The sequence below is a fragment of the Eleutherodactylus coqui genome, chromosome 3 (assembly GCF_035609145.1).
Source record: "Eleutherodactylus coqui strain aEleCoq1 chromosome 3, aEleCoq1.hap1, whole genome shotgun sequence".
Taxonomy (NCBI): domain Eukaryota; kingdom Metazoa; phylum Chordata; class Amphibia; order Anura; family Eleutherodactylidae; genus Eleutherodactylus; species Eleutherodactylus coqui.
This window is the reverse complement of record NC_089839.1, coordinates 301,250,184-301,269,961: the sequence shown is the minus strand read 5'-3', so window position 1 is coordinate 301,269,961 and position 19,778 is coordinate 301,250,184. Positions and strand designations below refer to the sequence as shown.

General features: G+C 45.3%; 1 protein-coding gene across 1 annotated transcript in view; it reads right to left on the bottom strand.

Moving 5' to 3' along the window:
- Positions 1-19,778, bottom strand: part of LOC136621924 (serine/threonine-protein kinase TNNI3K) — a 328,182-nt gene that overhangs the window by 180,275 nt on the left and 128,129 nt on the right. Inside the window, exons 18-19 of the mRNA XM_066597788.1 lie at positions 13,194-13,388; positions 11,529-11,633 (exon numbers count right to left, since the gene is read on the bottom strand). Coding sequence (XP_066453885.1) covers positions 11,529-11,633; positions 13,194-13,388 — 300 coding nt within the window. The remainder of the gene's footprint in view (positions 1-11,528; positions 11,634-13,193; positions 13,389-19,778) is intronic.

Genomic DNA, 19,778 nt, shown 5'->3' with positions numbered 1-19,778 from the left:
TATAATACTGCCTCCTATGTACAAGAATATAACTACTATAATACTGCCCCCTATGTACAGGAATATAACTACTATAATACTGCCCCTATGTACAAGAATATAACTACCATAATACTGCTCTTATATACAAGAATATAACTACTATAATACTGCCCCCTAGAAGTAGAAATAGTATCCTGAATGAGCAAGAAATATTTTAGATGTGACTATAATTGCTTTTTGTAATCCATCATCTGTGACCTTCCAAAAAACATCAAAAGCCCCTACGATTACTGGGATCAAACGCGGTATAGATTGTAGAGTAGATATAAAACTATAATGGACTTGTAGAAAGTTCCGCAAATCCCTTCTGAATTGATAGTCACAATGTTGCTTTGTGTTCTCGGATTGAGGTATGAAGCGCCGTGTTCTGTTTCTGGCAGGTGCATTTATCGTTAAATCATTCATTAGCACAAAGAACGGTTCGACAGCAAACTTTTTATACTCTGGTGATTATCCCAAAGTTTAGAAAGCGAGTTTAAAGGCGCGCTGTCAATGTGAAGCTGCTTTCACTGATTCAATAGCACATCAAACGCCAACTCATGATCATCATTAGTCGGAGCAAGGCAAAGTTCCCAGCTGCGGCCAATTTACAAATAATGTCCTTAGCATTCGCCTCGGAAAATTGTGTCAGCATATACCGCCGATTTTCAGAAGTATCTTCACAGTATCAGCCGGTTCTGCACTCAGGATATAGGTCACTGTATTAAGGGGGCGCGTCGCCAGCAGGGATGGTTTTATGTATTGGCTGGCTGGAAAAGTTCATAGAGCCCATATTTTTGGGATAGAACCCCAACGAGCAGCATTCCATGCCAGTTAGGCTTCATTCGCACAAGTGATGCGCCTTTACGCCGGTTGCATCGCATCAAAGAAGAATAGCCGCGCTCGAGTCCCGATCTTAATTAGCATTTTCACGTCCATTCACATTGCGTATTGCATGAAAAATACGCTGCAGCGTGGATTTCCGTCTGCCGGCAGAAATCATCGGAATCACTTCGAATAGCTTAACTAGAGCCAATTGTCTTCTTTTCGAGCGCCGGACGCAGGTAATCTCACTCCCTCTACCTTTTTTCTCAGCTCCCATAGGAGTCTATGGGAGCTTCCAGCATTTTTATGGTAGCATTATGTGGGTTATATCTGTCAGTTTTAGATTAGGGCTATGCGGAAACTTTTTGTAGGGCTATTAACTTGAGTGTAACTACCAAATGGCCGCTGCAGTGCAGAACATTGCATACTCAGTAGTAACAATCGAGCAAGTACAATAAAAAGTAACTGTGTAGCCCAGGCCTTATCGCTTTATATGACGGTATTACATTGATGTGCCACAAGTCATGGGACACGGACCAATACCTTGTAAGATCCCCTCTAGCCCGGCGAAGTGCAGCAACTCGACATAGAATAAATTCCACAAGTAGATAGAAGATATCAGAAGGGATATTTAGATAACCTCCCACAGCTCCGTAGATCTCGGGTGGGAATGGACCTCTCCACCATATCCCATGAATGCACAACTCAGCGTATGTAGGGTTAATGTGCAGGCTACGCCTCCAGAAAGCTCCTCGAACCAATTCTAGAAAATATGGACCCGATGGCACGGTGCATTATCCTGCTGACATATCTTGTCATTGTGGGGGTACATGAAGTCCATGAAGGGCTGTAAATGGTCACCAAAGTCGTAAAACATAGCGGGTAGTGGTCATTAACGTATTTAGGCGGACTAGTGCAGGGGTCCCCAACTCCAGTCCTCAGGGACCACCAACAGGTCATGTTTTCAGGGTATCCTATAGTAAGAACACCTGTGGCAATGTCTGAGGCACCCACAATAATTACATCACCTGTGCAACATTGAGGAAATCCTGAAAACATGACCTGTTGGCGGTCCCTGAGGACTGGAGTTGGGGAACACTGGACTAGTAGACCCAACCCACTCCATGAGCACAACCCATAGCAGTATGGAGCCACCACCAGCCTGCACAGTGCTTTGTTGACAACTGGGGTCGATGGCTTCATGGGGTGTGTGCTGTACATGAACCCTACCATAATGGGTACCATGACTCGTTGGACCACACCACATGTTGCCAGTTCTCCAGGGCCCGGATAGCAACCTCACAAGCCCAGATGTGTCCCGTGTTGTGGTGGTAACTGAGCCGCTCCGGTGGCTCTTCTGCTCCCATACCCCACAGAAGCTGAAGAACACTGCACTGACCAGTGATAGCCAGTCGCGGTCATCCATGATCATTAAACACTTTGGGCATCCACGTCGCTGTCTACTGTGGATGGTAATGCCTTCCATGATGTATTCCCGATACACACGTGACACTGTGGATTGAGGAATATTAAATACCCGCACAACTTCAGTAATGCCATGTCCTATCCATCTGGCCCCCACTGTCATGCCTCATTCAAACTCAGATAATTCACGTTGCCTAGCCATGAGCACGCCGGCCGGTGTTCAACCTCATAAGATAACAACTTATGGCGTTCCCAAGCCGTCCCCTGAGGTAGCAGCACGTCATCATCTATCTACATACTGCTATCCCAGGACTTTTGGCACATCAGTGTATGTGAGGTATATATGCTGTATACAGAAAGCAGAGGTACTTCAGGGTTCGCCGCAGAAAAGCAGTCCAGTGCTGCACTCTTATGAAAGCTACCTAGAAGAAATCGGGCTTTGGTGCCCATAGCGACCAATCACAGCGCAGCTTTAAGTTTACCTCATCAGTATAGGAAATGAAAGTAGCACTGTGATTGGTTACTATGGGCAACAAAAAGAGATTTTCTTTTATACTGCTTTCATAGGAGTACAGTGCCGGAATACTTTTCCGTGGCCACCCTGTAGTTGTACCCAGGTCCTAATGTTTTACACTGACACTGGTTAAGCCAACTTGTCAACCCGTCTGAATGACTGATTTGGGTATATTACTATCCTGGAGCGGGAGGGACTACCAGAGTCTTGCTTTAACAAAGTGTCCCATCCAATTGTCCATTTCTACAGTACTGATGGCCTATTTGCAGGATAAGCCTTCCTAGATTGGCAGGAGTCTGCTACCAAGGACCTCTGCTGATCAGCTGTTCGATGGGCCGATGCACTTGTGCAGTAAGCTGATTTCTGCAGGAAGCAGACAGCTCCGCTCTCTCTGCGGTGGCCAGGCTTAGAACCGTGTTTCCCCCGAAAATAAGCGCTAACTGCAATACATTACCTGGCAGGCTCGGTCCGGGTCCCTCCAGCTGCTCTCCGGAGCTCCAGCGCTTCCTGCAGTCCGCAGAAGATCGCTTCCTGATCACAGGATTCATAAATCCCGCCTCCAGGAAGCAATGGCTCTGATTGGTGCTCGAGCGCTGCTCAGCCAATTAATGCAATACTCAATGAACCAATGCGATGGCTGCAGCATGGAAATCCTTGGATCTTTCTCTCCCTCCCGATCCCCTCCGCAACCCCCCGCTCACCCTTGCGGCCCCCCCGAATCTTCAGGGACGAGCCAGGAGGTACTTGAAAAAGGCGATGCTTTCTTGAGTAAATCGCCTTAATGAGTATGCTCATCTCTACTACTAATGCTTAAATAGAGCCAGCTGTCTTCGTTTTAAGTAATTCCCTCCCTTTGTTTCCCAGTTCCATAGAAGTCTATGGGAGCTTTCTGCGTATCTTGGCAAAAGATAGGGCAAGACCTTCTGATGCGGCGTATAAAATCGGCGTTCGAAAACGATGGCCAATGTGCTATTTTTCCAGGCACAATTTTTTTTCACGCGCCCAAAAATCGTTGATCTGAATCAATATATTGGAATCCAATGTTTCAGATGGTCGCGATTTTTGAACGCTTTTTTGACGGCGCTAAATAGCGGCATATATACGGTCATGTGAAGAAGGTCTTATAGGAGGCGGAGCGTTCATGCGGTTCTCTACATGTTTTATGTATCAATGGTTTTTAAATCCATGTGTTTGTCCAGCACAGCATTCCCTATGTATATTACGGCATTTTGCGCACTTTGTGTCTACGTGTTCACAGATGACATTTCTGTCCTGATCGTGCGTTTGTGTGGTAGGAACCCATTCATTATAGAAGTTCCTCCCCAGACGCAGAGCTCATTGGAATGCAGAACACTCCTGCGACTTTAGATTATGATACAGCACCATAGATCGCAATCGGAAATAGTGACATAATTAGACATTAACTTTTAATTAAAGCGAAGTTTAACCCCGTCACCACTTGAGCTTTCAGTTTAGAAATAATTAATTACCTATATCATGTATATGAGAAAACCCTATTCTAAACGGTACAAGGTAATTAACCTGCATGAATCAATATGGAGCCTCAGTAATTATAGGCAGGAAGGTGCGCTGGATTAGTTTTGCTTGTATAATAAATTATATACACTGATGGAGAATATGCTTCTGTCACGAGGTGAGTCATGTGACCAGGATATCACTCGGGAGTCCTTGGCAGGGAGAGGCCCACAGTTATTAACATACATACCATCTTGTATATTTTGGTGCACAGAACAGATGGGTTTTTGGTGTCTCACTTAGCCTCCACTTTCTGTAACTTTCTACAGTAAGCGCCTAATCAATAATGGGTTTGTCCACCTCTCCAAGCAATCATGGCTCTTAGACATCGGGGAAGAGATTCTACAATGTGGTGACATCCACCATACTCAACCGGACCCATGCCTGCTGCAGCAGATCCGTCGGTGCACATTTTGCGGATAAGTGGAACAGATCTCAGCCTTTTATAGCAGATCCCAGACAGGTTCTATGGGGTTGCAATCCAGTGAGTTTGGGGCCAAAGCAGTGTGGAGAATTCATTGTCATGTTTCTCCAACCACTTTCCAGGGATCCGAGCTCAATGACATGGAGCGTTGTTCTGTTCAATGATGGCTATGATTGGCCAAGACTTCCAGAAGGTATAAATGCAGATGGTCAGCTAGCAGGTCCTTGTAGTGTTCACCATTCAAGGATTGTGGTATGATGACCAATGGTTCCAGATCACGAGACCTCCACCACAAGCCTGTTGATCCCCAATGGTGAACCTATGGGATGCGGCTTCATGCTGTTTACGCCAGATGCTGAACTGGCTATTCTTATGGTTCTGCAAGAAACAGGACTCGTCAATCCAGATGACCTTCAGCCTTCTGTCCCAGGTACAATGACGTCTATACTGGGCCCAATGTGAGGTGTTTGTGATGACACAGGATGAGCAAGGACACCCTTGTTGATCTTGGGCTATTGAACCCCAGTTGACACAATATATGCTGCATGATCATTGTGGAAATTTGTCTAACTTCCCCACTATTGTACTGCTGGGTCAGTTGGTCCACTGTGGCATGTTGTTGCTGACTTACCAAACATGCCACCCATGCATTGCCTTTAGGATCAACCACATATGGCCTGCAGCTGTGTGATCTTCTAATGGATGTTTGGTCATGGTTCAACCTAACATGGTAGACTCTTGATATCTTGGTTGGGGAACAGCCAACAAGTGCGACTATTTCAGAAATACTGGCACCACACCTCCGGCACCAACAATCTGCCCGCGGTCAAAGTCGCCGCACAGAGGCGAGGTCAGCACATTATCTGAGAGCAGAACGTGACGGGGATATCATGTGGTACTGTGTTAATGATCACAAGATGTTACGTGCCGAATCTTTCTAATTCAATAGACTGGTAGAATTGGAAGACACCTCCAGGGTCATCAGGTCCAACCCCCTGCTCAGTGCAGGATTCACTAATTCATCCCAGACAGATATTTGTCCAGCCTTTGTTTAACACTTCCATTAAAGGAGAACTCACCGCCTCCTGTGGCAACCTGTTCCACTCATTCATCACTCTCACTGTCTAATATCTAATCTGTGTCTCCTCCCTTTTAGTTTCCGCCCATTGCTTCTAGTCTTTCCTTGCGCAGATGAGAATAGGGCTGATCCCTCTGCACTGTGACAGCCCTTTAGATATTTGTAGACCGCTATTAAGTCTCCTCTCAGCCTTCTCTTCTGCAAGCTAAGCATTCCCAGATCGTTTAACCGTTCCTCATAGGACATGATTTGCAGACCGATCACCATCTTGGTAACTCTTCTCTGGACTTGCTCTAGTTTGTCTATGTCTTTTTAAAGTCGGGTGTCCAGAACTGGACACAGTATTCCAGATGAGGTCTGACTAAGGAAGAGTAAAGGGGATGATTACCTCACGCAGGGGCGTAACTAAAGGCTCAGGGGCCCTGATGCAAAAGGTGAGCTGGGGCCCCCCCTCTATCTGTATCTGTACCCGTACCCATACCTAAACCATGATGCACAGAGGCATAACTTGAAGCTTCTGGGCCCCAATGCAAAACCTGTAACAGGGCCCCCAACTATAATGCTTTATTCATAGTACTGGGCTCCCTATATGGAGAAGAGAGGCCTTATGGGCCCCCTAAGGCTCCTGGGCCCGGGTGCAACCGCATACCCTGCACCCTCTATAGTTACACCCCTGACCTCATGTGATCTAGACTCTATGCTTCTCTTAATACATCCAGAATTGTATTTGCCTTTTTGGCTGCTGCATCACATTGTTGATTCATGTTCAGTCTATGATCTATTAGTAACAGTATGTTAGGCTGAATGAAGACAATGTCCATCTAGTTCAGCCTGTTTCAACCTCCTTGTTGATCCAGAGGAAGGCAAAAAAGCCCAAGAGGCAGAAGCCAATTAGACCCTTTGGGGGAAAAATTCCTTCCCGACTCCATAATGGCAGTCAGAATAATCCCTGGATCAACCTCTGACAGTTCCTACCTGTCTGTAGACCCGGATCAACAACCTGCTGGTCCCCTAATGTCTATATCCTGTAATATGATAGCGCTCTAGAAAGACATCTAGTCCCTCTTAAACTTCTCTATGGATTTTACCATCACCACGTCCTCAGGCAGAGAGTTCCACAGTCTCACTGCTCTTACAGTAAAGAACCCCCTTCTGTGTTGGTGATGAAAGCTGCTTTCTTCTAGACGTAGCGGATGCCCTCTTGTTACCGACACAGTCCTGGGTATAAAACGATCATGGGAGAGATCCTTGTATCGTCCCCTCATGTATTTATACAGTTATTTGATCGCCCCTTAGCCGTCGTTTTTCCATGGCAAATAATCCCAATTTTGATAGCCTCTCTGGGTATTCCAGTCCCGTCATTCCATGTAATAACTTAGTTGACCTTCTTTGAACCCCCTCAAGCCCTACAACATCCTTCCTGAGCACCGGTGACCAGAACTGTATGCAGTATTCAATGTGAGGCCTGACTAGTGCCTTATATAGTGGGAGGATAATGTTCTCGTCCTTCGCCCCTATACCTCTTTTACTGCACCCCAAAACTTTATTTGCTTTTGCAGCAGCTGACTGGCATTGATTGCTCCAGTTAAATCTACAATTCACTAGTACCCCCAGGTCTTTTTCAATCTCACTTTTCCCTAGCAGTACCCCATTAAGTGAATATTGGTGACATCCGTTTCTCCTGCCCATGTGCATAACCTTACATTTATCAACATTGAACTTCATTTGCCATTTTTCTCCCCAAGCCCCCGGCTTATCTAGGTCTGTTTGTAGCCGCACATTGTCCTCCGTTGCATTAATTACCTTATATAATTTTGTGTCATCTGCAAATATTGATATTTTGCTGTGCAGCCCCTCTGGCAGGTCATTGATAAATATGTTGAACAGAGTGGGGCCTAATACTGAACCCTATGGCCCCCCACTAGTGACGGGGGCCCAATCAGAGTACAAACCATTTATTACCACCCTCTGCTTACTATCATTGAGCCAATTCTTTACCCATATACACACGTTTTCACCCAATCCGAGCTGCCTCATTTTATATATCAGCCTATTATACGGCACGGTGTCAAATGCTTTAGAGAAGTCCAGATATACGAGATCAATAGACTCTCCAGGAACAACCTAGAGCTTACTTCATCGTAGAAGCTGATCAGATTGGTCTGACATGATCGACCCCTCATGAATCCATGCTGATGAGGGGTTATACTGTTGTTTTCCTTGAGGTATTCCAGGATGGCATTTCTCAGAAACCCATCGAATATTTTTCTAGTTATAGAAGTGAGACTTATTGGCCTGTAGTTACCAGGCTCTCTTTTGGGCCCTTTTTGTGAATTGGAACCACATTAGCAATGTGCCAATCCAATGGTACAACCCCAGTCTTGATAGTATCCATAAATATTAAAAAATAGCAGCCTAGCTATTCGGTGTATTCCATCTGGGCCCAGCGATTTATCGATTTTAATCCTCTTTAATCGGCTCTGCACCTCCTCCTGTGTTAGGTATGTAATGTTTTTCGGGGGGTTCATTTTATTTCCCTGCATCTCATGTGACATTTCCTTTTCATTTGTGAATACATTTGAAAAGAAACTATTTAATAGATTTGCCTTCCCTTCATCATCTTCAATGATTTCTCCTGCATTAATTGTTAAAGGGCCAGAGCTCTTGGTGCAAATCCTTTTACTGTTAATATAGTTGAAGAATAGTTTAGGGTTGTTTTTGCTCTCTTTGGTGAACAGTCTTTCTGCCTCCTCCTTAGCAATTTTGATCTTATCTTTACATATTTAGTTTTTTTCCCTGTACGATTTTAGTGCTTCTTCGCTGCCTTCTTGTTTTAGTAGTGTAAACGCTTTATTTTTTCATTTATTGCCCCCTTACCATCTTGTCGAGCCACATTGGTTTCTTCTTACTTGTAGTTCTTTTATTTTTAAAGGGTATGAACTGCTCACATGAGGTAATTAGGATGTGTTTAAACTTTTCCCATTTGTCCTCTGTACTGATATTTTTGAGGATGTTGTCCCAATTAATGTTTCCAATAGTAGTTCTGAGCTGATCAAATTTTGCTTTTACTAAAGTTTAGTTTATTTGTCGCTCCCTGAAAAGGCTTCTTATTGAATGACAGCTGGAAGTTGATTGTATTGTGGTCACTGTTCCCCAAGTGCCCCTCAACCTGTACCCCCGTTATTCGGTCCGGTTTGTTAGTTAATACTAAGTCCAGAGTGGCCCTCCCTCTCGTTGGCTTCTGCACCAGTTGGTTCACATAATTAGAGATTTGCAGGTTTCGTTTTCCCATATTATATCTGGATAATTAAAGTCCCCCATGATTATTACTTAATTGCGGTTTGACACCTCTTCTATCTGCCTTAATAGTAAGGTTTCAGTTTCTTCTGTTGCTTTTGATGGCCTATAGAAAACCTCTATCAGAATTTTCCTATTTTTTTTTCTCCCTGTATTTCTACCCACAGAGATTCAACGGTGTTCCTCTCCTGCCCCTATTAGTATACCCTAGTCTTTTTCACATGTGCTGCTTCTTAGCCCAATTCCTCCCACTCTATATGTTCTTTTTTCATTTTTCTTGCCCAGATGTAGGACTTTGCATTTCTCCTTGCTAAATACCATTCTGTTAGTCACTGCCCGCTGTTCAAGATTTTCTAGATCTTTTTGAATTCTCTACCTCTCTTCCCTAGTTCTTCATAGGACATGATTTGCAGACCGCTCACCATCTTGGTAACTCTTCTCTGAACTTGCTGCAGTTTGTCGATGTCTTTTTTAAATTGGGGTGCCCAGAACAGGACACAGTATTCCAGATGAGGTCTGACTAAAGAAGAGTAGAGGGGGATAATGACCTCACGTGATCTAGACTCTATGCTTCTCTTAATACATCCCAGAACTGTGTTTGCCTTTTTGGCTGCTGCATCACATTGTTGACTCATGTTCAGTCTATGATCTATTAGTATACCCAAGTCTTTTTCACATGTGCTGCTTAGCTCAATTCCTCCCATTTTGTATGTGCCTTTTTCATTTTTCTTGCCAAGATGTAGGACTTTGCATTTCTCCTTGTTAAATACCATTCTGTTAGTCGCTGCCCGCTGTTCAAGATTTTCTAGATCTTTTTGAATTCTCTACCTCTCTTCCCTAGTTCTTCATAGGACATGATTTGCAGACCGCTCACCATCTTGGTAACTCTTCTCTGAACTTGCTCCAGTTTGTCTATGTATTTTTTAAATTGGGGTGCCCAGAACTGGACACAGTATTCCAGATGAGGTCTGACTAAGGAAGAGTAGAGGGGGATAATGACCTCATGTGATCTAGACTCTATGCTTCTCTTAATACATCCCAAAATGGTGTTTAATTCCCAGGACCGGAGGGGGAGAGGGGTATATTACATATAGTTGTTCTTAGCTGCTGTCTCTCCAATCCGCCTATTCCTGGTCCTGTTGTTAACCTTCTAAGATGGCCAATGCAATTTTCAGACTACCAAATCCCTCATGTGATCAGAACCGGCCAATCAGAGAGCAGTGTACAGTGTGCATTAGGTAGTTAGAAAATTGCTGTAGTCATCTTGGATGTCTGAAAACATGGCCCAAAACTGGTGAGTCGGAGGGGCAGCAGAAAACAACTGCAGGTACTATAACCCCTTCCACTCCTGTCCTCTAACAGAATTTTGTCCCAAAACAGGAGGGTTGCTTATAGCATCTCTTTAAAGGGGTTTTCGTTTTTTGACAATCTGTTATTTTTAGAAGGGTCTCTTCAAAGTTTTCCCATGATAAGGCCCCCAACTATCAGCCGCAATCTGTAGGGCAACCTATTAGTAAGTGTACAATTTCCCTGCAGCGCCACCACAGGGGAAATGAATCATTACACTGTGCTCATTCAGATTAATAGGCGCTCTATGTAATGCAGGACAGGACAGGTCCTCCAGAGTCAGAGACGCTCCTGGTTACTGCTCCGCACTCTACTGTGCACTAATGAGCTACATCTGCATTGCACTGACACCATTAAACTAATGACTCTATCCATCATGTCTTCAAGGGTTTATAGTGTCAATATTAACCTCTTAACGCTGCCAGGTGTACAGTTACATCCTGCAGGTTCATGGTATCACGGGGGAACCCTGCTCCATACAACGCTGGTGCCGGCTGTTTCTTTCAGCCAATACCCACCTGCAACAGTTCCAATAAGCTGTGCCGCGCATTAGAGCTGCTAACCCTTTATATGCCGCTGTCAATTCTGACAGCAGCATTTAAATGCCCTGACAAATGTTTGGAGGTCCCATACAGTTCCTCCACGATGAGATTACGGGTTGCCGTGCTGTTGTCACGGCAGCCGGGGGGCCTTCTGAAAGGCCCCAGGACTGTCATTGCAGAGTGCCTATCAAGCCACGCCACAGGCTTGATAGGCACTCTGATTTTATATGGTACATTAAATAGTATCATTGAAAAATACAACTCACCCCGCAAAAAACAACCGCAGACAGCTACGTCGATGGATAAATAAAAGAGTTATGATTTTTTAAAAGGGGGAGGAAAAACTAAAAATGGAGAAAAAAAAAAAAGGCCGTGTCCTTAAGGGGTTAAGGCAGCTAATCATGAACCACTTGTCGGAGGATGGGGTGAGAGTGAATCGCATATAGTTTCATATTCAACATGCTGTTTTATCACGTTTTACGGTTTATGTAGTCATGCACACACGTTGCTCCTGGCTACCTGTTCAGATCCCGGTGGATGATGGGATAGGTCAGGTTGTGGAGATACTCCATGCCTTTGGCGACATCCACAGCGATAATCAACTTTGATTGCAAGTCAAGATTCCTGCAGGACCAATACAATAGAAACAGTTATACTTCATAGAGCGCAGCTCTGGATTTCACAGACTGCAGTATATATAATGATATCAGTCCTATGTATAATCAGTGCAGTAAAGAAAAGTATCTGCCCCCCTACTAGCAGCTCCGTTCTTATGCATACTTGTCACACCGAACAGTTCTTGAATGAAAGAGTTATTCCCATCTCATGAAGTGTTGGCAGACGGACGGCTGCTTTTCTTGCACAGTTGCACTTCTGGCACACGCTGTGCGGGGAAATTCAGCACAGCTCCGCTGAAATGAAGAAGGCCGTGTTGCACTTCCCCACTCAGCCGGCGGCCAGGAGTACCGCTGTGGAGGAAAAACACAGAAGGGGATGCGGCTCGGAATCAACACTGCTTTCTCTTCATTCTCGGGATTAGTGAGGTCCCACTGTGGGGGATGTAACTTCAACTACAACCTTAGGTTTTTGCTCCGAAATTCCCGCACTGATTCATTCTTCAATATATCTTTATAAGAGTTGAGGTTTTCGCCTTTGAATCTGCTGCTTTCTTTTCTCCAGTTATAGAGTAAAATGATAACTTCTGACTTCCTCTAATCACCCCTAGGAGGAGCTATTGCATGCAGATGTATACAGCATCCATTGAACTCAATAATAATCTGCATGCAGTAAGAATATCAAACTTTAAAGTGTACCTGAGTTTTCAACAACTTTTCTAAACTCCACCAGGTTCTCCTTACCCTCATTTGCTGCTGTCTGCACTCTGTTTCATGTTTGTGAGTTCTGATTTTCAGGTGGTCTTCCCCATTTTTCTGTTAGTCTGCTGTTTGCAATTCACTATCACTTGTCCTTTCGCCAGTAGTTCACTGTTCTAACTTTCTTGCCCTTATTCCAATGCTGCATTGCTCTGTCTGGGTCTAAACAGCAAGGAGGCAGTATCTTTGCTTTCCCAGGACGATTCAGTCTTTCAGAGACATTTTGGCCAAATAGTTAGTAAATCCACTATAATGGGTATACACACACACTGTAACAGCAGGAGAGGCAGAGAGTGCAGACATTGTTATCACAGTGTTTGCAGTTTTGTCAACCTGCAGCCTCTGAGTTCATGGGAGCCACCTGTGAAGATAGCTCCTCCCCCTGTTGCTATAGAAATGTCCCTGGGTCCTTTTGGCTAAAAAGTTAAAGGTAAAATTCAGTCTGCCTGCTGCCACCACTAGAATGAGCTTAAATAGGTTATCTAGTATTGAATTATTCATGGCCTATCCTCATGATAGGTCATCAATATCAGATCAGTGAGGGGGCCACCGCCTGGGACCCCCTAGCGATCAGCTGTTCTCCTGGGTCAGTATCTTTGTGTATTAAGCTGTTTTGCTGCAGGAAGCAGACAGCTCTGTACATTTTGCAGTGGCCAGGATTGGTATTGCAGGCTGAGTCCCATTCACTTCAGTGAGACTCAGCCAGCAATACCAATCCACAGAAATCATCCTCTGTTGGAATATTGGAAGCATTTATACTGGTCACTGAATCTACCTTTATGAAACCTTATCATCTTTTCAAGTAAAATACCTTTTTTGCTCATGTAGAAGAGAAAAGAGAGACCCTCCCGAGACGTATTGCGTCACAATGGCAAATTGACTGGGATCATCCAAACAAGCTCCAACAAACTGAATGACGCAAGGGTGATTGAGGCGACACAGTATGGAGACCTCCCGGCAGAACATGTCCACATCTGATTTGGAGCAGTAAGTGTTGGCTCTGTATCTAAGAGGAAAAGGGCAAGAAAAACAATAAAATACTCATAATTGTACAAGGATCGAGGTAATACAACAGACAGCATGAAAGCAGGATGAACGGTGGTACCATGTACTATCACACGGAGAAGGGAAGAGTCCACTAAGTTCATATTGAAACTGATCTGGAAAACTTGTCACGTGACGCGGGGTCACGGGGAGAATTACCGCCCAGGGAGAATCAAATCATGAAAGGGTTGGGCTCTAATAATGCGGCCGTTCAAGGTACATAATAACATACAGTACACAAAAATCATTAAAACAATATAGTGAAATTCCTTTAATCCAGCGTTTGATCATCCAGAAATCCTCGTAATCTGGGACCTGTCTTCGTGCCAAAGAATTACATGATAATCTGACATTTCTTAAAGCCAGAAGGCTGAGAAAAGGGAACCATTTTCAAGACTCCGTTAATTTAAAAACAAAGTAATGGCAGCCGATTTTGTATTATTTTCCTCTGTACTGGATATTAAAGAACTTCAGGATTAGAAAACCATGGCTGCTTTCTTGCATAAACATCGCCACACATGTCCACAGGCTGTATGTGGGATTGCAGCCCAATTCACTACAATAGAGTTGATTTGTAATGCAATAACCGGGCACAAATCTCTATTTGCATTCCAGTCCGAGGGGCCACCATAACTGTCATGGGGCCACACCTGACTCAAATCTTTCCTTCACTCCCCATATTTAGAGATGAGCGAGTATACACGCTAAGGCACATTACTCGAGCGAGTAGTGCCTTAGCCGAGTATCTCCCCGCTCGTCTCTAAAGATTCGGGGGCCGGCGCGGGTGACTGGTGAGTTGCGGCGGAGAGCGGGGGGGAGAGAGGGAGAGAGAGATCTCCCCTCCAGATCTCCCCTCCGTTCCTCCCCGCCCCCCGCCGGCCCCCGAATCTTTAGAGACGAGCGGGGAGATACTCGGCTAAGGCACTACTACCTCGAGTAATGTGCCTTAGCAAGTATACTCACTCATCTCTACCCATATTCAATCACCTGCACCTCAAAAGTATCCCCAGAATCCACCATTTTCTCACTGTGGAAACATCAAAAACTCTTGTTGTTGCCTTGATCCACTTTTTTCGTATTACTGTAACTCACAACCGATTGGTCACCCACTCACTAAACTTTCCCCTCTCCAATCTACCTGATTGCAACAGCCAGACTCATCTTTCTGTTGACCTGCTACATCAATACCAGTCACTACACCCATACTTCCGCTCTTTGTCAGTCATTGCACCCATACCTCTACCCCATGCCAATCACTACACTGATATCTCCACTCTGTGCCAGCCACTACACTGATACCTCCACCCTGTGCCAGTCACTACACCTATACCTCCACCCTGTGCCAGTCACTACACCCATACCTCTATACCATACCAATCACTACACTGATATCTCCTCTCCGTGCCAGCCACTACACGGATACCTCCACCCTGTGCCAGTCACTACACCTATACCTCCACCCTGTGCCAGTAACTACACCCATACCTCTATACCATACCAATCACTACACTGATATCTACATTCTGTGCCAGTCACTACATGGATACCTCCACTCTGTGCTAGTCACTACACCTGTACCTCCACCCTGTGTCAGTCACTACACTGATACTTCTACCCTGTAATAGTCACTACACCCATATTTCCACCCCGTGTTGGTCACTACACCGATACCTCCACCCTGTGCCAGTTACTACACTATTGCCTCCACCCTGTGCCAGTCACTACACTGATACTTCTACCCTGTAATAGTCACTACACCCATATTTCCACCCCGTGTTGGTCACTACACCGATACCTCCACCCTGTGCTATTCGCTACACTGATACCTCCACCCTGTGCCAGTCATTACCCTGTATCTCCACCCTGTGCCAGTCACTACACTGATACCTCCACCCTAAGCCAATTACTACGCTGATACCTCCACCCTGTGCCAGTCACCACACCTGTACCTCCACTCTGTGCCAGTCCCTACACTGATACTTCTACACTGTGTCAGTCGGTACACCCATATCTTCACCCTGTGCCAGTCATTACACCTGTACCTCCACTCTGTGCCAGTCCCTACACTGATACTTCTACACTGTGTCAGTCGGTACACCCATATCTTCACCCTGTGCCAGTCACTACACCAATAACGCCACCCTGTGCCAGTCCCTTCACTGATGCTTCCACCCTGTGCCAGTCACTACACTGATGCCGCCACCCTGTGCCAGTCACTACACTGGTTACCCATGCACTATAGAATACAATTTATGCTCATTAGTCTCACCCATAAGGCTCTCCACAGTGCTGCACTGCCCTATATCTCCTCCACCATCTCTATCTACCTCCTTACCCATGCTCTCCGCTCTACTAATGACCTTAAACTAAATTCTACCATAGTCTAAACCTCCCACTGTTGTCAACAAGACTTCTCCTGAGCTGCTCCGGTTATCCTGGCTGTGCTACCCCAGACAACCAGGTTAATCTCAAATAGCCACAGTTTAACGAAAGCCATCAAAACACATCGCTTTAGGGAGGCCAATCAGATCCTCCAACTGTTCTCCATTTATCCCCTCAGAACCCTTCATCCCACTGTAACCCCTACAATCCATACATCCTAACACACCTAATATCTGTACATACACAGCGAGCAGCTCATACAGCTTTATGTATACTACCCTATGTATATAAAATAAAGACTCTGTCTGGAAATTGAGGATGGAGGGAGCACAAGAGCTTACAATCTATGAGGAAATAGGGGGACACAAGAGCTTACAATTTATGAGGAAGTGGGACACAAAAGCTTACAATCTATGAGGATATAGGGGGGACGCAAGGGCTTACAGTCTATGAGGAAATATGACACAAGAGCTTACAGTCCATGAGGAAAGAGGGGGACACAAGAGCTAACAATCTATGAGGGAATAGGGGGACACAAGAGCTTACAGTCTATGAGGAGATAGGGGGCACACAAGAGCTTACAGTCTATGAGGGAATAGGGGGACACAAGAGCTTACAGTCTATGAGGAAATAGGGGGACACAAGAGCTTACAGTCTATGAGGAAATAGGGGGGACACAAGAGCTTACAGTCTATGAGGAAATAGGAGGGACACAAGAGCTTACAGTCTATGAGGAAATAGGGGGCACACAAGAGCTTACAGTCTATGAGGGAATAGGGGGACACAAGAGCTTACAGTCTATGAGGGAATAGGGGGACACAAGAGCTTACAGTCTATGAGGACATAGGGGGGACACAAGAGCTTACGGTCTATGAGGGAATAGGGGGACACAAGAGCTTACAGTCTATGAGGAAATAGGGGGACACAAGAGCTTACAGTCTATGAGGAAATAGGGGGACACAAGAGCTTACGGTCTATGAGGGAATAGAGGGGACACAAGAGCTTACAGTCTATAAGGAAATAGGGGACACAAGAGCTTACAGTCTATGAGGGAATAGAGGGACACAAGAGCTTACAGTCTATGAGGGAATAGGGGGAACACAAGAGCTTACAGTCTATGAGGGAATAGGGGGACACAAGAGTTTACAGTCTATGAGGAAATAGGGGGACACAAGAGCTTACAGTCTATGAGGGAATAGGGGGACACAAGAGCTTACAGTCTATGAGGGAATAGGGGGACACAAGAGTTTACAGTCTATGAGGGAATAGGGGGACACAAGAGCTTACAGTCTATGAGGAAATAGGGGGACACAAGAGCTTACGGTCTATGAGGGAATAGGGGGACACTGGAGCTTACAGTCTATGAGGAAATAGGGGGCACAAGAGCTTACAGTCTATGAGGAAATAGGGGGACACAAGAGCTTACAGTCTATGAGGTAATAGGGGGACACAAGAGCTGACAGTCTATGAGGAAATAGGGGGACACAAGAGCTTACAGTCTATGAGGGAATAAGGGGCACAAGAGCTTACAGTCTATGAGGGAATAGGGGGACAGAAGAGCTTACAGTCTATGAGGAAATAGGGGGGACACAAGAGCTTACAGTCTATGAGGAAATAGGGGGGACGCAAGAGCTTACAGTCTATGAGGATATAGGTGGACACAAGAGCTTACAGTCTATGAGGAAATAGGGGGACACAAGAGCTTACAGTCTATGAGGATATAGGTGGACACAAGAGCTTACAGTCTATGAGGAAATAGGGGGATGCAAGAGCTTACAGTCTATGAGGATATAGGTGGACACAAGAGCTTACAGTCTATGAGGAAATAGGAGGGACACAAGAGCTTACAGTCTATGAGGAAAGAGGGGGAACAGAGCAGCTTACAGTCTATGAGGAAATAGAGGGGACACAAGAGCTTACAGTCTATGAGGGAATAGGGGGACACAAGAGCTTACAGTCTATGAGGGAATAGGGGGACACAAAAGCTTACAGTCTATGAGGAAATAGGGGGACACAAGAGCTTACAGTCTATGAGGAAATAGGGGGACACAAGAGCTTACGGTCTATGAGGGAATAGGGGGATACAAGAGCTTACGGTCTATGAGGGAATAGGGGGACACAAGAGCTTACGGTCTATGAGGGAATAGGGGGATACAAGAGCTTACAGTGTATGAGGAAATAGGGGGACACAAGAGCTTACAGTCTATGAGGAAATGGGGGGACACAAGAGCTTACAGTCTATGAGGAAATAGGGGGACACAAGAGCTTACGGTCTATGAGGGAATAGGGGGATACAAGAGCTTACAGTCTATGAGGGAATAGGGGGACACAAGAGCTTACAGTCTATGAGGAAATAGGGGGACACAAGAGCTTACAGTCTATGAGGGAATAGGGGGACACAAGAGCTTACAGTCTATGAGGAAATAGGGGGACACAAGAGCTTACAGTCTATGAGGGAAAGGGGGGACACAAGAGCTTACAGTCTATGAGGGAATAGGGGGACACTGGAGCTTACAGTCTATGAGGGAATAGGGGGACACAAGAGCTTACAGTCTATGAGGAAATAGGGGGACACTGGAGCTTACAGTCTATGAGGGAATAGGGGGACGCAAGAGCTTACAGTCTATGAGGAAATAGGGGGACACAAGAGCTTACAGTCTATGAGGGAATAGGGGGACACAAGAGCTTACAGTCTATGAGGGAATAGGGGGACACAAGAGCTTACAGTCTATGAGGAAATAGGGGGACACAAAAGCTTACAGTCTATGAGGGAATAGGGGGACACAAGAGCTTACAGTCTATGAGGGGATAGAGGGACACAAGAGCTTACAGTCTATGAGGAGATAGGGGGACACAAGAGCTTACAGTCTATGAGGAAATAGGGGGACACAAGAGCTTACAGTCCATGAGGTAATAGAGGGACAGAAGAGCTTACAGTCTATGAGGAAATAGAGGGACACAAGAGCTTACAGTCTATGAGGTAATAGGGGGATACAAGAGCTTACAGTCCATGAGGTAATAGAGGGACAGAAGAGCTTACAGTCTATGAGGAAATAGAGGGACACAAGAGCTTACAGTCTATGGCGAAATAGGAGGACACAAGAGCTTACAGTCTATGAGAAAATAGGAGGACACAAGAGCTTACAGTCTATGGGGAAATAGTGGGACAAGAGCTTACAGTCTATGAGGGAATAGGGGGGCACAAGAGCTTACAGTCTATGAGAAATAGTGGGACACAAGAGCTTACAGTCTATGAGGAAATAGGGAGACACAAGAGCTTACAGTCTATGAGAAATAGGGGGACACAAGAGCTTACAGTCTATGGGGAAATAGGGGGACAAGAGCTTACAGTCTATGAGGGAATAGGGGGACACAAGAGCTTACAGTCTATGAGGAAATAGGGGGACACAAGAGCTTACAGTCTATGAGGCAATAGGGGGACACAAGAGCTTACAGTCTATGAGGAAATAGGGGGAAACAAGAGCTTACAGTCTATGAGGGAATAGGGGGACACAAGAGCTTACAGTCTATGAGGAAATAGGGGAACACAAGAGCTTACAGTCTATGAGGCAATAGGGGGACACAAGAGCTTACAGTCTATGAGGAAATAGGGGGACACAAGAGCTTACAGTCTATGAGGGAATAGGGGGATACAAGAGCTTACAGTCTATGAGGAAATAGAGGGGACACAAGAGCTTACAATCTATGAGGTAATATGGGGATACAAGAGCTTACATGAGGAAATAGAGGGGACACAAGAGCTTACAGTCTATGAGAAATAGGGGGCACACAAGAGCTTACAGTCTATGGGGAAATAGGGGGACAAGAGCTTACAGTCTATGAGGAAATAGGGGACACAAGAGCTTACAGTCTATGAGGGAATAGGGGGACACGAGCTTACAGTCTATGAGGAAATAGGGGGATACAAGAGCTTACAGTCTATGAGGAAATAGGGGGACACAAGAGCTTA